Below are 15085 nucleotides of genomic sequence, written 5' to 3'. Positions count from 1 at the left end.
GTTATACACAGTAATATCACCAGGGCTAGGTGTAGTGCAGTAACAGCAGCTGTATGGGCGAGTTATACACAGTAATATCACCAGGGCTAGGTGTAGTGCAGTAACAGCAGCTGTAAGAGTTATACACAGTGATGTGACCAGGGCTAGGTGTAGTGCAGTAACAGCAGCTGTATGGAGGAGTTATACACAGTGATGTGACCAGGGCTAGGTGTAGTGCAGTAACAGCAGCTGTATGGAGGAGTTATACACAGTAATATCACCAGGGCTAGGTGTAGTGCGGTAACAGCAGCTGTATGGGTGAGTTATACACAGTAATATCACCAGGGCTAGGTGTAGTGCAGTAACAGCAGCTGTATGGGTGAGTTATACACAGTAATATCACCAGGGCTAGGTGTAGTGCGGTAACAGCAGCTGTATGGGTGAGTTATACACAGTAATATCACCAGGGCTAGGTGTAGTGCAGTAACAGCAGCTGTATGGGTGAGTTATACACAGTAATATCACCAGGGCTAGGTGTAGTGCGGTAACAGCAGCTGTATGGGTGAGTTATACACAGTAATATCACCAGGGCTAGGTGTAGTGCAGTAACAGCAGCTGTATGGGTGAGTTATACACAGTAATATCACCAGGGCTAGGTGTAGTGCGGTAACAGCAGCTGTATGGGTGAGTTATACACAGTAATATCACCAGGGCTAGGTGTAGTGCAGTAACAGCAGCTGTAAGAGTTATACACAGTGATGTGACCAGGGCTAGGTGTAGTGCAGTAACAGCAGCTGTATGGAGGAGTTATACACAGTGATGTGACCAGGGCTAGGTGTAGTGCAGTAACAGCAGCTGTATGGAGGAGTTATACACAGTGATGTGACCAGGGCTAGGTGTAGTGCAGTAACAGCAGCTGTATGGGTGAGTTATACACAGTAATATCACCAGGGCTAGGTGTAGTGCGGTAACAGCAGCTGTATGGGTGAGTTATACACAGTAATATCACCAGGGCTAGGTGTAGTGCAGTAACAGCAGCTGTAAGAGTTATACACAGTGATGTGACCAGGGCTAGGTGTAGTGCAGTAACAGCAGCTGTATGGAGGAGTTATACACAGTAATATCACCAGGGCTAGGTGTAGTGCGGTAACAGCAGCTGTATGGGTGAGTTATACACAGTAATATCACCAGGGCTAGGTGTAGTGCAGTAACAGCAGCTGTAAGAGTTATACACAGTGATGTGACCAGGGCTAGGTGTAGTGCAGTAACAGCAGCTGTATGGAGGAGTTATACACAGTGATGTGACCAGGGCTAGGTGTAGTGCAGTAACAGCAGCTGTATGGAGGAGTTATACACAGTGATGTGACCAGGGCTAGGTGTAGTGCAGTAACAGCAGCTGTATGGAGGAGTTATACACAGTAATATCACCAGGGCTAGGTGTAGTGCGGTAACAGCAGCTGTATGGGTGAGTTATACACAGTAATATCACCAGGGCTAGGTGTAGTGCAGTAACAGCAGCTGTAAGAGTTATACACAGTGATGTGACCAGGGCTAGGTGTAGTGCAGTAACAGCAGCTGTATGGAGGAGTTATACACAGTAATATCACCAGGGCTAGGTGTAGTGCGGTAACAGCAGCTGTATGGGTGAGTTATACACAGTAATATCACCAGGGCTAGGTGTAGTGCAGTAACAGCAGCTGTAAGAGTTATACACAGTGATGTGACCAGGGCTAGGTGTAGTGCAGTAACAGCAGCTGTATGGAGGAGTTATACACAGTGATGTGACCAGGGCTAGGTGTAGTGCAGTAACAGCAGCTGTATGGAGGAGTTATACACAGTGATGTGACCAGGGCTAGGTGTAGTGCAGTAACAGCAGCTGTATGGGTGAGTTATACACAGTAATATCACCAGGGCTAGGTGTAGTGCAGTAACAGCAGCTGTAAGAGTTATACACAGTGATGTGACCAGGGCTAGGTGTAGTGCAGTAACAGCAGCTGTATGGAGGAGTTATACACAGTAATATCACCAGGGCTAGGTGTAGTGCAGTAACAGCAGCTGTATGGGTGAGTTATACACAGTAATATCACCAGGGCTAGGTGTAGTGCGGTAACAGCAGCTGTACAGGTGAGTTATACACAGTAATATCACCAGGGCTAGGTGTAGTGCAGTTACAGCAGCTGTATGGGTGAGTTATACACAGTAATATCACCAGGGCTAGGTGTAGTGGAGTTACAGCAGCTGTATGGGGGAGTTATACACAGTAATATCACCAGGGCTAGGTGTAGTGCAGTAACAGCAGCTGTATGGGGGAGTTATACACAGTAATATCACCAGGGCTAGGTGTAGTGCAGTAACAGCAGCTGTATGGGCGAGTTATACACAGTAATATCACCAGGGCTAGGTGTAGTGCAGTAACAGCAGCTGTAAGAGTTATACACAGTGATGTGACCAGGGCTAGGTGTAGTGCAGTAACAGCAGCTGTATGGAGGAGTTATACACAGTGATGTGACCAGGGCTAGGTGTAGTGCAGTAACAGCAGCTGTATGGAGGAGTTATACACAGTAATATCACCAGGGCTAGGTGTAGTGCGGTAACAGCAGCTGTATGGGTGAGTTATACACAGTAATATCACCAGGGCTAGGTGTAGTGCAGTAACAGCAGCTGTATGGGTGAGTTATACACAGTAATATCACCAGGGCTAGGTGTAGTGCGGTAACAGCAGCTGTATGGGTGAGTTATACACAGTAATATCACCAGGGCTAGGTGTAGTGCAGTAACAGCAGCTGTATGGGTGAGTTATACACAGTAATATCACCAGGGCTAGGTGTAGTGCGGTAACAGCAGCTGTATGGGTGAGTTATACACAGTAATATCACCAGGGCTAGGTGTAGTGCAGTAACAGCAGCTGTATGGGTGAGTTATACACAGTAATATCACCAGGGCTAGGTGTAGTGCGGTAACAGCAGCTGTATGGGTGAGTTATACACAGTAATATCACCAGGGCTAGGTGTAGTGCAGTAACAGCAGCTGTAAGAGTTATACACAGTGATGTGACCAGGGCTAGGTGTAGTGCAGTAACAGCAGCTGTATGGAGGAGTTATACACAGTGATGTGACCAGGGCTAGGTGTAGTGCAGTAACAGCAGCTGTATGGAGGAGTTATACACAGTGATGTGACCAGGGCTAGGTGTAGTGCAGTAACAGCAGCTGTATGGAGGAGTTATACACAGTAATATCACCAGGGCTAGGTGTAGTGCGGTAACAGCAGCTGTATGGGTGAGTTATACACAGTAATATCACCAGGGCTAGGTGTAGTGCAGTAACAGCAGCTGTAAGAGTTATACACAGTGATGTGACCAGGGCTAGGTGTAGTGCAGTAACAGCAGCTGTATGGGTGAGTTATACACAGTAATATCACCAGGGCTAGGTGTAGTGCAGTAACAGCAGCAGTATGGGTGAGTTATACACAGTGATATCACCAGGGCTAGGTGTAGTGCAGTAACAGCAGCTGTATGGAGGAGTTATACACAGTAATATCACCAGGGCTAGGTGTAGTGCAGTAACAGCAGCTGTATGTAGGAGTTATACACAGTGATGTGACCAGGGCTAGGTGTAGTGCAGTAACAGCAGCTGTATGGGGGAGTTATACACAGTAATATCACCAGGGCTAGGTGTAGTGCAGTAACAGCAGCTGTATGGGCGAGTTATACACAGTAATATCACCAGGGCTAGGTGTAGTGCAGTAACAGCAGCTGTAAGAGTTATACACAGTGATGTGACCAGGGCTAGGTGTAGTGCAGTAACAGCAGCTGTATGGAGGAGTTATACACAGTGATGTGACCAGGGCTAGGTGTAGTGCAGTAACAGCAGCTGTATGGAGGAGTTATACACAGTGATGTGACCAGGGCTAGGTGTAGTGCAGTAACAGCAGCTGTATGGAGGAGTTATACACAGTAATATCACCAGGGCTAGGTGTAGTGCAGTAACAGCAGCTGTATGGGTGAGTTATACACAGTAATATCACCAGGGCTAGGTGTAGTGCGGTAACAGCAGCTGTACAGGTGAGTTATACACAGTAATATCACCAGGGCTAGGTGTAGTGCAGTTACAGCAGCTGTATGGGTGAGTTATACACAGTAATATCACCAGGGCTAGGTGTAGTGCAGTTACAGCAGCTGTATGGGTGAGTTATACACAGTAATATCACCAGGGCTAGGTGTAGTGCAGTAACAGCAGCTGTATGGGGGAGTTATACACAGTAATATCACCAGGGCTAGGTGTAGTGCGGTAACAGCAGCTGTATGGGTGAGTTATACACAGTAATATCACCAGGGCTAGGTGTAGTGCAGTAACAGCAGCTGTATAGGCGAGTTATACACAGTAATATCACCAGGGCTAGGTGTAGTGCAGTAACAGCAGCTGTAAGAGTTATACACAGTGATGTGACCAGGGCTAGGTGTAGTGCAGTAACAGCAGCTGTATGGAGGAGTTATACACAGTGATGTGACCAGGGCTAGGTGTAGTGCAGTAACAGCAGCTGTATGGAGGAGTTATACACAGTGATGTGACCAGGGCTAGGTGTAGTGCAGTAACAGCAGCTGTATGGAGGAGTTATACACAGTAATATCACCAGGGCTAGGTGTAGTGCAGTAACAGCAGCTGTATGGGTGAGTTATACACAGTAATATCACCAGGGCTAGGTGTAGTGCAGTAACAGCAGCTGTACAGGTGAGTTATACACAGTAATATCACCAGGGCTAGGTGTAGTGCAGTTACAGCAGCTGTATGGGTGAGTTATACACAGTAATATCACCAGGGCTAGGTGTAGTGCAGTTACAGCAGCTGTATGGGTGAGTTATACACAGTAATATCACCAGGGCTAGGTGTAGTGCAGTAACAGCAGCTGTATGGAGGAGTTATACACAGTAATATCACCAGGGCTAGGTGTAGTGCAGTAACAGCAGCTGTATGGGCGAGTTATACACAGTAATATCACCAGGGCTAGGTGTAGTGCAGTAACAGCAGCTGTAAGAGTTATACACAGTGATGTGACCAGGGCTAGGTGTAGTGCAGTAACAGCAGCTGTATGGAGGAGTTATACACAGTGATGTGACCAGGGCTAGGTGTAGTGCAGTAACAGCAGCTGTATGGAGGAGTTATACACAGTAATATCACCAGGGCTAGGTGTAGTGCGGTAACAGCAGCTGTATGGGTGAGTTATACACAGTAATATCACCAGGGCTAGGTGTAGTGCAGTAACAGCAGCTGTATGGGTGAGTTATACACAGTAATATCACCAGGGCTAGGTGTAGTGCGGTAACAGCAGCTGTATGGGTGAGTTATACACAGTAATATCACCAGGGCTAGGTGTAGTGCAGTAACAGCAGCTGTATGGGCGAGTTATACACAGTAATATCACCAGGGCTAGGTGTAGTGCAGTAACAGCAGCTGTAAGAGTTATACACAGTGATGTGACCAGGGCTAGGTGTAGTGCAGTAACAGCAGCTGTATGGAGGAGTTATACACAGTGATGTGACCAGGGTTAGGTGTAGTGCAGTAACAGCAGCTGTATGGAGGAGTTATACACAGTAATATCACCAGGGCTAGGTGTAGTGCGGTAACAGCAGCTGTATGGGTGAGTTATACACAGTAATATCACCAGGGCTAGGTGTAGTGCAGTAACAGCAGCTGTATGGGTGAGTTATACACAGTAATATCACCAGGGCTAGGTGTAGTGCGGTAACAGCAGCTGTATGGGTGAGTTATACACAGTAATATCACCAGGGCTAGGTGTAGTGCAGTAACAGCAGCTGTATAGGCGAGTTATACACAGTAATATCACCAGGGCTAGGTGTAGTGCAGTAACAGCAGCTGTAAGAGTTATACACAGTGATGTGACCAGGGCTAGGTGTAGTGCAGTAACAGCAGCTGTATGGAGGAGTTATACACAGTGATGTGACCAGGGCTAGGTGTAGTGCAGTAACAGCAGCTGTATGGAGGAGTTATACACAGTGATGTGACCAGGGCTAGGTGTAGTGCAGTAACAGCAGCTGTATGGAGGAGTTATACACAGTAATATCACCAGGGCTAGGTGTAGTGCAGTAACAGCAGCTGTATGGGTGAGTTATACACAGTAATATCACCAGGGCTAGGTGTAGTGCGGTAACAGCAGCTGTACAGGTGAGTTATACACAGTAATATCACCAGGGCTAGGTGTAGTGCAGTTACAGCAGCTGTATGGGTGAGTTATACACAGTAATATCACCAGGGCTAGGTGTAGTGGAGTTACAGCAGCTGTATGGGGGAGTTATACACAGTAATATCACCAGGGCTAGGTGTAGTGCAGTAACAGCAGCTGTATGGGGGAGTTATACACAGTAATATCACCAGGGCTAGGTGTAGTGCAGTAACAGCAGCTGTATGGGCGAGTTATACACAGTAATATCACCAGGGCTAGGTGTAGTGCAGTAACAGCAGCTGTAAGAGTTATACACAGTGATGTGACCAGGGCTAGGTGTAGTGCAGTAACAGCAGCTGTATGGAGGAGTTATACACAGTGATGTGACCAGGGCTAGGTGTAGTGCAGTAACAGCAGCTGTATGGAGGAGTTATACACAGTAATATCACCAGGGCTAGGTGTAGTGCGGTAACAGCAGCTGTATGGGTGAGTTATACACAGTAATATCACCAGGGCTAGGTGTAGTGCAGTAACAGCAGCTGTATGGGTGAGTTATACACAGTAATATCACCAGGGCTAGGTGTAGTGCGGTAACAGCAGCTGTATGGGTGAGTTATACACAGTAATATCACCAGGGCTAGGTGTAGTGCAGTAACAGCAGCTGTATGGGTGAGTTATACACAGTAATATCACCAGGGCTAGGTGTAGTGCGGTAACAGCAGCTGTATGGGTGAGTTATACACAGTAATATCACCAGGGCTAGGTGTAGTGCAGTAACAGCAGCTGTATGGGTGAGTTATACACAGTAATATCACCAGGGCTAGGTGTAGTGCGGTAACAGCAGCTGTATGGGTGAGTTATACACAGTAATATCACCAGGGCTAGGTGTAGTGCAGTAACAGCAGCTGTAAGAGTTATACACAGTGATGTGACCAGGGCTAGGTGTAGTGCAGTAACAGCAGCTGTATGGAGGAGTTATACACAGTGATGTGACCAGGGCTAGGTGTAGTGCAGTAACAGCAGCTGTATGGAGGAGTTATACACAGTGATGTGACCAGGGCTAGGTGTAGTGCAGTAACAGCAGCTGTATGGGTGAGTTATACACAGTAATATCACCAGGGCTAGGTGTAGTGCGGTAACAGCAGCTGTATGGGTGAGTTATACACAGTAATATCACCAGGGCTAGGTGTAGTGCAGTAACAGCAGCTGTAAGAGTTATACACAGTGATGTGACCAGGGCTAGGTGTAGTGCAGTAACAGCAGCTGTATGGAGGAGTTATACACAGTAATATCACCAGGGCTAGGTGTAGTGCGGTAACAGCAGCTGTATGGGTGAGTTATACACAGTAATATCACCAGGGCTAGGTGTAGTGCAGTAACAGCAGCTGTAAGAGTTATACACAGTGATGTGACCAGGGCTAGGTGTAGTGCAGTAACAGCAGCTGTATGGAGGAGTTATACACAGTGATGTGACCAGGGCTAGGTGTAGTGCAGTAACAGCAGCTGTATGGAGGAGTTATACACAGTGATGTGACCAGGGCTAGGTGTAGTGCAGTAACAGCAGCTGTATGGAGGAGTTATACACAGTAATATCACCAGGGCTAGGTGTAGTGCGGTAACAGCAGCTGTATGGGTGAGTTATACACAGTAATATCACCAGGGCTAGGTGTAGTGCAGTAACAGCAGCTGTAAGAGTTATACACAGTGATGTGACCAGGGCTAGGTGTAGTGCAGTAACAGCAGCTGTATGGAGGAGTTATACACAGTAATATCACCAGGGCTAGGTGTAGTGCGGTAACAGCAGCTGTATGGGTGAGTTATACACAGTAATATCACCAGGGCTAGGTGTAGTGCAGTAACAGCAGCTGTAAGAGTTATACACAGTGATGTGACCAGGGCTAGGTGTAGTGCAGTAACAGCAGCTGTATGGAGGAGTTATACACAGTGATGTGACCAGGGCTAGGTGTAGTGCAGTAACAGCAGCTGTATGGAGGAGTTATACACAGTGATGTGACCAGGGCTAGGTGTAGGGCAGTAACAGCAGCTGTATGGAGGAGTTATACACAGTAATATCACCAGGGCTAGGTGTAGTGCGGTAACAGCAGCTGTATGGGTGAGTTATACACAGTAATATCACCAGGGCTAGGTGTAGTGCAGTAACAGCAGCTGTAAGAGTTATACACAGTGATGTGACCAGGGCTAGGTGTAGTGCAGTAACAGCAGCTGTATGGAGGAGTTATACACAGTAATATCACCAGGGCTAGGTGTAGTGCGGTAACAGCAGCTGTATGGGTGAGTTATACACAGTAATATCACCAGGGCTAGGTGTAGTGCAGTAACAGCAGCTGTAAGAGTTATACACAGTGATGTGACCAGGGCTAGGTGTAGTGCAGTAACAGCAGCTGTATGGAGGAGTTATACACAGTAATATCACCAGGGCTAGGTGTAGTGCGGTAACAGCAGCTGTATGGGTGAGTTATACACAGTAATATCACCAGGGCTAGGTGTAGTGCAGTAACAGCAGCTGTATGGGTGAGTTATACACAGTAATATCACCAGGGCTAGGTGTAGTGCGGTAACAGCAGCTGTATGGGTGAGTTATACACAGTAATATCACCAGGGCTAGGTGTAGTGCAGTAACAGCAGCTGTATGGGTGAGTTATACACAGTAATATCACCAGGGCTAGGTGTAGTGCAGTAACAGCAGCTGTATGGGTGAGTTATACACAGTAATATCACCAGGGCTAGGTGTAGTGCAGTAACAGCAGCTGTATGGGTGAGTTATACACAGTAATATCACCAGGGCTAGGTGTAGTGCGGTAACAGCAGCTGTATGGGTGAGTTATACACAGTAATATCACCAGGGCTAGGTGTAGTGCAGTAACAGCAGCTGTAAGAGTTATACACAGTGATGTGACCAGGGCTAGGTGTAGTGCAGTAACAGCAGCTGTATGGAGGAGTTATACACAGTAATATCACCAGGGCTAGGTGTAGTGCGGTAACAGCAGCTGTATGGGTGAGTTATACACAGTAATATCACCAGGGCTAGGTGTAGTGCAGTAACAGCAGCTGTAAGAGTTATACACAGTGATGTGACCAGGGCTAGGTGTAGTGCAGTAACAGCAGCTGTATGGAGGAGTTATACACAGTGATGTGACCAGGGCTAGGTGTAGTGCAGTAACAGCAGCTGTATGGAGGAGTTATACACAGTAATATCACCAGGGCTAGGTGTAGTGCGGTAACAGCAGCTGTATGGGTGAGTTATACACAGTAATATCACCAGGGCTAGGTGTAGTGCAGTAACAGCAGCTGTATGGGTGAGTTATACACAGTAATATCACCAGGGCTAGGTGTAGTGCGGTAACAGCAGCTGTATGGGTGAGTTATACACAGTAATATCACCAGGGCTAGGTGTAGTGCAGTAACAGCAGCTGTATGGGTGAGTTATACACAGTAATATCACCAGGGCTAGGTGTAGTGCAGTAACAGCAGCTGTATGGGTGAGTTATACACAGTAATATCACCAGGGCTAGGTGTAGTGCAGTAACAGCAGCTGTAAGAGTTATACACAGTGATGTGACCAGGGCTAGGTGTAGTGCAGTAACAGCAGCTGTATGGAGGAGTTATACACAGTGATGTGACCAGGGCTAGGTGTAGTGCTGGGTTACCACAGTACAATACAGCAGCGGTGTCAGTAGGAAAGGAGACGGGCCTCACCTTCTGGTCCACGATGGAGCAGGCCATCTCTCGCACGGCCCCCAGGCTCAGCTCCCCAGGCTCGGGCAGTAGGACGGGCTCCCGGCTCAGGCCGATCTGGATTTGTAGGGAGAGGCCGGGGCCCGCGGGGCTGGGCGGCCGGATCACCGGGGGGGCGCTCATAGACAGCTGGGCCCGCCAGCGGGAGACACCAGGGGGGACACGAGTCAAACACACAGCCGCACCCCGCAGGACAGCACCGGGCTAGACACTCATGCAGCTGCCGGGGGCACACACAGCGCGGAGTCACCGGCACACACAGGGAGGACACACAACTTCTACCCGCACAGCCACTCTCCTGGCACCGGCATACCCATCACAGCGGCCTCCGGGACTCACAGGCGCTGCTCACACCGTGCCGCGGCCGCCGCTTCCCTTCCTGCAAAACTTTCACCATCAACAAGTCCGTGCGGCGCCCACACACTCACACACACACGTACATGTACATACACTACATGACAACACGGGGCCCCCTGCCGGACACAAAGCAACATGGCAACGCTAAGGCCCCCTGCCGGGCACGGCGCGTCATGACAGTGTGCACGCCTGCAGCTGCAGCGGGACTCCCCGGTTACTGGAAAACAACAAGGCCGGGACACTGCTGGTGGCAGCACTGACAGACAGGCATAGGGAGGAGTAAGGGCTGGCAGCAGCGTGTGGTTGCCAGTACAGGGTCACACATGGGGATATGCTGGGCGGTGAGACAGAAGAAAACAATACACACACATGGGCACTTTTATAAAATTAATACTCTAGTAAAAGTTGGTTATTGAATATTACCGTTATTGTTTCAACTTTTACACCGTAATTACAAATATCTGCCATTTTCTATTTTTTGATCCCACCGAGAGGAGCAAGTGGTGAAATACCGTATTATTACATAACATGCAGCATATGCGCTGCTGTAATAGAGGGCCTGATTCAGCTTGGATCGCTTCTGCTAATACGCATGCAATTGGCAGGTTGTTGCGTACTGCTCATGCATAGTAGTGCGCGAACCGGCCACGGCGGTGACTACACAGACGCATCGCAGAGTGATTGACAGGAAGTATCATTTGTGGGTGGTGACGGGGTCGGTGAAATGCAGGCGTGCTAATGCGTTTGAACACCTGTGCATGGGCGTGCATAAATTATCCACTGCGATGTCTTACACAGCTTGAGGGCTTATAGCGTGCAATGAAGTTAGCAATTTCTGAGTAAGGTCTGACCTCGTACAATTGTGTGTGAGGCTGCAATTGTACCGATAGTTTTGCAGTCTTGCTAAACATTACTGATATGTGTAAGGTAAAGTGGGCGTCCTTATGTAGTGCTGTGACGGCATAGCGATCACAATGGATTAGCATACTATCGCAGTTGAACTGCTTGCGTAATCGCTATTGCACTCACAGTTGCGATCCGTAATGAATCAGGCCCAGAGAATGCAGTAAACAACTGGATCTGCTAAATTGTTGTTTAGCATAGCCATATCTAATACTTGCTTTTTGTTAATATGTCTCATTTAGAAATCATTTAATATATTTGTGTTCTGTTTTGGCAATCTGAGAACGCTTTTATAAATGTACCCAATTATATAGACGCCATACCAGACACCATTCCTGAATGCAGTTGGAACAATTTAGACCACACATTTGTTCAACCAAATCTGTCAACCCATACCCATTTTGCCAAGACCACACACTTCTCCATAGGGTCAGTTCCATCATTTGCCAGAATTCCCTGCTCTCGCCACAGTCACACAATGCCATCACTTACTATCAGCCATTCTTCAATATCTGTTCTTATAACTAAACTAAAAACTCTTTTGGGGTTTTGTAATACACTTCTTATGTTCTTGTTCTATTCTTTAGTTTCTCACATTAGGTCATCTCACATTTAAAGACCTTAAAAAATAGCTTAGCTTAAATAGTTACCTTGGGTAAAGTTATTAGAGCTGCTAACTGTAGTGATTGCAAATTTACTAAAATGTCCAAAACATTCTCGATTCGAAAAGTGTGTCAGAACTTTTTCCAAAGTACATGGATTAGCATAGGAAGAAGTTTGTGGGGGTGAAATTGGGTGATGCATTGCAAAGTATAGTGCAAGCACACCAGAGCATAAAGCACAATCATTTAGGGTTGTTATTAGGAAAGGACTCACAAGCATTACCACTCTGTAAAAGGACTGCTCTAAAATGGCAGAAGTCAGGTATTTTAGCCACAGTTTGTGCCTCCCAGTAGTAGTCCGTGGAGGCGGTTATTTCTAAATGCACTTTAGCCAACATAAATCACATGTTGAAGACTACAAAAGTGGCACATGTGATGAAAGCATTCATGGTATCCCATCCTGATTAATTTAAGGTACAAATTAGAAATAGATTTGCAGTAGATTAGTTTGAACTTTTTATTTAATGTTTACCCTGTTATACAGAATACCTCTTTAATTTCACATTGTCTTTACAAGATAGACAGTCTTCTAATTTGCCCGGGCACTTTGAGTTGGCATTAATTTTTTACTTTTTCTAGGTGGGTCATATAGGCACCCATAAATGTGGCATCCATTCTGAAGATTGGACTAATACTGATGTTAATGTAGTCTAGTACTCATGATTATAAATCTGATTTCACGCATATTGGGCAGGCTGTTTCTCAGTGATGTCACTAGTTGCTAACAAATGAATAGGCTGCATACTGGTTCAGCCAACAAAAGGATGCCTTTCCTGTGTCTAGGAGACAGGTTCAATTGGAAGCTATTGAATGACATTGCAGCCAGCCTTTCTAAAGGTCATTTATGCAGCCAGGCTCTTTAATAGGTAATTTATGCACAAAGGCAAGTTCTCTTTGAACAGCAAGCTACCTGAATGAAAAAATATCCAAGGCGGCAGGAGCAAGGAGAGTTTGCCAAACTTTACAGCGGTATCCTCGATCCTGACAACCCAGGGTTTGCTTGTTGGTGCATAACTAGGCACATCATGGTCTTAGGGCCTGATTCAGAGGAAGAGGCAGTGTCGATGTTTGCGCAGTTGTGCGATTATTTACTACTGCGCATCCATGAAAAGTCCCGGAAAACACTATGGCGCATGCGTACCACTGAGTGTACACTCTGTTGCATAAACGATCGCTCCCATTTGTGCTGGCAGCAGAAATCTGTGGTCGTTCCCGGAAGGTGATAGGAAGGCATCTTGAAGTGATCGCAAAAAAGGCTGCCTCATGGGCATGTCACGGGTGTGTAATTGAACGTGGCTGTTTTCTCAAATGCAGTGCTGCAGCCACAGATGCCATGGTTAGAGAAGTTCAGAAGGAGACACTGCGCCAGCCATAGGGCGTGGTAAGTGGCAATGGTCATTGTAATGGTGCACAGATGGTGGAGTGTTTGAGTCCACTGGCGTATTTCCACTGTCCACGGACAATGAAGTGGGCGTCTCAGGGCCTGCAATGTCTGGCGTTCACTAATACACAAGGGGTAAGCTGAAACTAGCATTTGCATATTATCACAGCTGCGCATGCATCAGCATCCCCCTCTGAATCAGACTAATCTGCACTCACCAAGAAATGTCAAAATGTGCAGAGCCTATCCCATTACATTAATTATCCTCCCCTCTCACACAAATGCAATGATCTTGTCCCATAAAGCCATGTGCTTCACTGCAAAAAATGACACTGCAACATGTACATGGCAGGCACATTTTCCTTATATTGCTTTTTAGTCCATTATTCATTTCTATTCCACTATTTTTTCATTGGTTCCCTGTGTTGTGTTCCGCAGTTGAGCAATAATGAGGCACAGAGAGGAAATGGTCTCAGGAAGCAGGTTTGTAGGACAGCAAAATGTAGAAAAATTTAAAAAGTGAGCTGTTATAGGTAATTATTTGGTAATGACCCTCTATTAGAGGTTCAGCATGGTCATAATTATATACATTTACTTGTGTGGTTTATTTTAACATTTTTGATCCAGTTGTATTTTGAAGGCATTTGTACAGGGCATTTTATCAGTGGAGGGGGCCCGTGTGCAGTCTCTGTGGGTCTCCTTGAATGAAATGGTAATGGGATATGCACCGAAGCCTGGCAGGGTGTAGTAGGTATTACCGCCGGCAGCATGAGCGGCGGTTCAAATCTCGGCAGTGGAAGCCCGGCATGGGTGAAGATCCCGATCACTAATTAAGGTAAGTGCTGCTAACCCTGCTCCCTAACCCTCCCTTAGGGGTGCCTAACCCCCCCCCCCTAGTGCCTAACCCCCGCTAAGTGCCTAAACCCAACCCCCCCTTCCCCTAGCCTAAACCTAACCCTTCCGGGGGATGTGCCTAATCCTAAGTCCCCCCAGGAGCCCTAAAACCTAACCCTCTCCCCCCACGGCTGTCCGTGCCCGGCGCACGGTTTACCTTCGTTCAGTATGCCGGGCGTCGTGCTCCCAGCGTAGGTCTAATGACAGTCATTAGTACATTGCCGGGATTTGACAGTCAGGAAGCCGGCGGTCGGCATTTAGACCGTCGGCTTCCTGACTATATCCCGCCTGGCACTGTGTGCAATATCTCTGGCACTATTTTATTGGTGATGTCTTGAGTAATATGGTGCCAGCTGCTCAATAGCTGCTGTGGCACTACACCTCCCAACATACCCTGACACAGTTTTAGCATTTCTTAATTGCAAAACATATGCAGTGCATCCTGGGGTGTGTAGTTCCTTAGTAGCCAGATGGCCGCATGTTAAATACCCCTAGCATACATCATAGTGCGCTCATATTGTATACAGCAGTGCATCTAAATGAAATCCAGGCTTTTAGTTCTGATCTGCTGGTTGATATGAGCAGCAGCACCAAGCAGCATGTCAGTAGAGAGCATGAAGAGCCTCACTGAAACCTAGCTTCATTATATAATGTGTTGGAGAATAAATGAATATTATATACAAAATGTAAAGCTTCCAACACGTTATACTGTGATATTATTATATGGTTTACATTTTGAACACAGGCTAACTGCAGCTACATGAGTTTATATGCAGAGTATATAACAGCGCCTTCTCACTCTGTGCCTATAACAATATGCCAATCACACATGATGTGTAGAAGGGAGCTGCATTCAACCGGAGGAACTGCTGTTAGCATTTGATAAGCAGTCAACTGTGACTGTACTTTATAAACGGTGCTAAATAGCTATTCCAATCTATTGTACATTATAACCAGGCTAGACCAACAATGACAA

The 15085-nt window shown here is 46.9% G+C and overlaps 1 protein-coding gene across 1 annotated transcript in view; it reads right to left on the bottom strand.

The window, feature by feature from the left end:
- PRKD1 (protein kinase D1) overlaps positions 1-10359 on the bottom strand; it is a 219028-nt gene extending 208669 nt beyond the window's left edge. The window contains exon 1 of the mRNA XM_088456519.1: positions 9874-10359. Within this exon, the coding sequence (XP_088312645.1) occupies positions 9874-10035 (162 nt within the window). The 5' untranslated portion in view covers positions 10036-10359. The remainder of the gene's footprint in view (positions 1-9873) is intronic.
- Between the last annotated feature and the right edge of the window lie 4726 nt (positions 10360-15085).

This window comes from Taudactylus pleione, unplaced genomic scaffold (assembly GCF_031769625.1).
Source record: "Taudactylus pleione unplaced genomic scaffold, aTauple2 ptg000707l, whole genome shotgun sequence".
Classification (NCBI taxonomy): Eukaryota; Metazoa; Chordata; class Amphibia; order Anura; family Myobatrachidae; genus Taudactylus; species Taudactylus pleione.
Note: the sequence above shows the minus strand (reverse complement) of the source record. Positions and strands in the feature narration are given on the sequence as shown.